Raw genomic sequence first — 3,007 nt, 5'->3', positions numbered from 1 at the left:
TCCGAGCAGCTGCCGCAGCGCCGGGCCCGCCGCCAGCTCCAGGTGCTTCAGCAGCGTCAGGCGCCACAGCCCGGGGTCCAGGCCGCACTCCCGCACCCTCTGCTCCACCTCCGGCCCCCGCAGCACCAGCTCCCGCCGCCGCTCAGACAACGCCAGCCGGACCTCCGGCCACAGAGCGAGCTCCGGACACTGCCTGCCCGCCGCCATCACAGCACAACCGGCACCGCCACGCAGGCGCTGCTGCCCCCGCAGCTTGGGAGGCTCATTACAGCCCGGACACAGCTGGACAGAACTGGGACACACAGCCCGGACACAGCTGGACAGAACTGGACACACAGCCCGGACACAGCTGGACACCACAGCCCGGACACAACTGGACACACAGCCCGGACACCAGCCTGGACACACAGCCCGGACACAACTGGACACACAGCCCGGACACAGCTGGACAGAACTGGACACACAGCCCGGACACAGGCCTGGACACACAGCCCGGACACAGCTGGACACACAGCCCGGACACAGCTGGACACAACAGCCCGGACACAGCTGGACAGAACTGGACACACAGCCCGGACACAACTGGACAGAACTGGACACACAGCCCGGACACAGCTGGACAGAACTGGACACACAGCCCGGACACAACTGGACACACAGTCCGGACACAGCTGGACACACAGCCCGGACACAGCCTGGACCACACAGCCCGGACACAGCTGGACACACAGCCCGGACACAGCTGGACACACAGCCCGGACACAGCCTGGACACACAGCCCGGACACAGCTGGACACACAGCCCGGACGACAGCTGGACAGAACTGGACACACAGCCCGGACACAACTGGACAGAACTGGACCACACAGCCCGGACACAGCTGGACAGAACTGGACACACAGCCCGGACACAACTGGACAGAACTGGACACACAGCCCGGACACAGCTGGACAGAACTGGACACACAGCCCGGACACAGCTGGACACACAGCCCGGACACAACTGGACACACAGCCCGGACAACACTGGACACACAGCCCGGACACAGCTGGACACACAGCCTGTACACACAGCCCGGACCACAGCTGGACAGAACTGGACACAGCCCGGACACAACTGGACAGAACTGGACACACAGCCCCGGACACAACTGAACAGAACTGGACACACAGCCCGCGGACACAACTGGACACACAGCCGGACACAGCTGGACAGAACTGGACACACAGCCCGGACACAACTGGACACACAGCCCGGACACAACTGGACACACAGCCCGGACACAGCTGGACAGAACTGGACACACAGCCCGGACACAACTGGACACACAACTGGACACAACTGGACACACAGCCCGGACACAACTGGGACACACAGCCCGGACACAACTGGACAGAACTGGACACACAGCCCGGACACAACTGGACACACAACTGGACACAACTGGACACACAGCCCGGACACAACTGGACAGAACTGGACACACAGCCCGGACACAGCTGGACAGAACTGGACACACAGCTGGACACACAGCCCGGACTCACCGCTGGACACACAGCCTGGACTCACAGCTGGACAACAACCCGGACTCACAGCTGGACACAGCCCGGACACACAGCCCGGACACACAGCTGGACACAACTGGACACACAGCTGGACACAACTGGACTCACAGCTGGACACACAGCCCGGACACACAGCTGGACACAGCCCGGACACAACTGGACACAGTCCAGACACACAGCTGGACACAACTGGACACACAGCCCGGACACACAGCTGGACACAGCCCGGGACACAACTGGACACAGTCCAGGACACACAGCTGGACACAGACCCGGACACACTGCTGGACACAACTGGACATACAGCCCAGACACACAGCTGGACCAAAGCCCGGACACACAGCTAGACATACAGCTGGACCCAGGCATATAACTGGACACAACTGGCCACCCCTAGATGCAGCTGTACACCACCTGGACACATCATGATATCACCTGGACACAGCTGGAAACACCTGGTCACAGCTGGACATTCGACATCTGGGCACAACTGGAAACACTTGGATACAGCTGGACACACCTGGAGAAATTATTGAACTCATTGTTGAGTCTGGAAGACTGTAGAGTGCCTAATTGGGAAGTGAGGTGCTGTTCCTCAAGCTTGCATTGATGTTCACTGGAACACTGCAGAGGCTGAGTGCCAACCTCTCAGACACTTCTTCCTACCTCCCCTGACCATGACCCCATCACCAAACATCAAGCCACTGTCTCCAGGACTATCACTGATCCCATCTCCGCCAGAGATTGTCCCTCTACAGCTTCCAACCTCATAGTCCCACAACCCCGGACAGCCCGCTTCTACCTCCATCCCAAAATCCACAAACAGGACTGTCCCGGCAGACCCATCGTTGCAGCCCCACTGAACTTATTTCTTCCTATCTTGACTCTATCTTTTCTCCCCTAGTCCAGTCTCTTCCCACCTACATCTGTGACTCTTCTGACGCCCTACGTCATTTCGACAATTTCCAGTTTCCTGGCCCTAACCGCCTCCTCTTCACTATGGATGTCCAATCTCTCTATACCTCCATCCCCCACCAGGACGGTTTGAGGGCTCTCCGCTCTTCCTTGAACAGAGGCCCAACCAGTCCCCATCCACCACCACCCTCCCTCCACCTGGCTGAACTCGTTCTCACATTGAACAACTTCTCCTTCAACTCCACTCACTTCCTTCAAATAAAAGGTGTTGCTATGGGTACCCACATGGGTCCTAGTTATGCCTGTCTTTTTGTGTGGTACGTCGAACATTCCTTGTTCCAATCCTACTCAGGCCCCCTTCCCCAACTCTTTTTCTGGTACATTGACGACTGTATCAGTGCTGTTTCCTGCTCTCACCCGAAACTGGAAAACTTCATCCACATTGCTTCCAGTTTCCACCCTTCTCTCACCTTTACATGGTCCCTCTCCAACACTTACCTTCCCTTCCTCGACTTCTCTGTCTCCAT

The 3,007-nt window shown here is 58.4% G+C and overlaps 2 protein-coding genes across 2 annotated transcripts in view; both read right to left on the bottom strand.

The window, feature by feature from the left end:
* lrrc47 (leucine rich repeat containing 47) overlaps positions 1-241 on the bottom strand; it is a 33,653-nt gene extending 33,412 nt beyond the window's left edge. Inside the window, exon 1 of the mRNA XM_068016763.1 lies at positions 8-241. Coding sequence (XP_067872864.1) covers positions 8-207 — 200 coding nt within the window. The 5' untranslated portion in view covers positions 208-241. The remainder of the gene's footprint in view (positions 1-7) is intronic.
* A 24-nt stretch (positions 242-265) lies between these two features.
* On the bottom strand, positions 266-3,007 carry LOC137351892 (keratin-associated protein 10-4-like). The gene is made up of 2 exons (XM_068016762.1): positions 2,979-3,007; positions 266-1,421 (listed from the first exon to the last, which is right to left on the bottom strand). Exons 1-2 carry the CDS (start codon positions 3,005-3,007, stop codon positions 266-268), a joined length of 1,185 nt encoding a protein of 394 aa, XP_067872863.1.

The sequence above is a fragment of the Heterodontus francisci genome, chromosome 37 (genome assembly GCF_036365525.1).
Source record: "Heterodontus francisci isolate sHetFra1 chromosome 37, sHetFra1.hap1, whole genome shotgun sequence".
Lineage (NCBI taxonomy): Eukaryota > Metazoa > Chordata > Chondrichthyes > Heterodontiformes > Heterodontidae > Heterodontus > Heterodontus francisci.
This window is presented reverse-complemented; position numbering and strand designations above follow the sequence as displayed.

What these genes read in the sequence shown, in the direction of transcription:
- LOC137351892 (XM_068016762.1), bottom strand. Translation starts at nt 3,007, where the DNA reads ATGGAGACAGAGAAGTCGAGGAAGGGAAG. An exon ending in GAGAAGTCGAGGAAGGGAAG is followed by an intron (nt 1,422 to 2,978) that starts GTAAGTGTTGGA and finishes TTGTGTGTCCAG; the next exon opens with TTGTGTCCGGGCTGTGTGTC.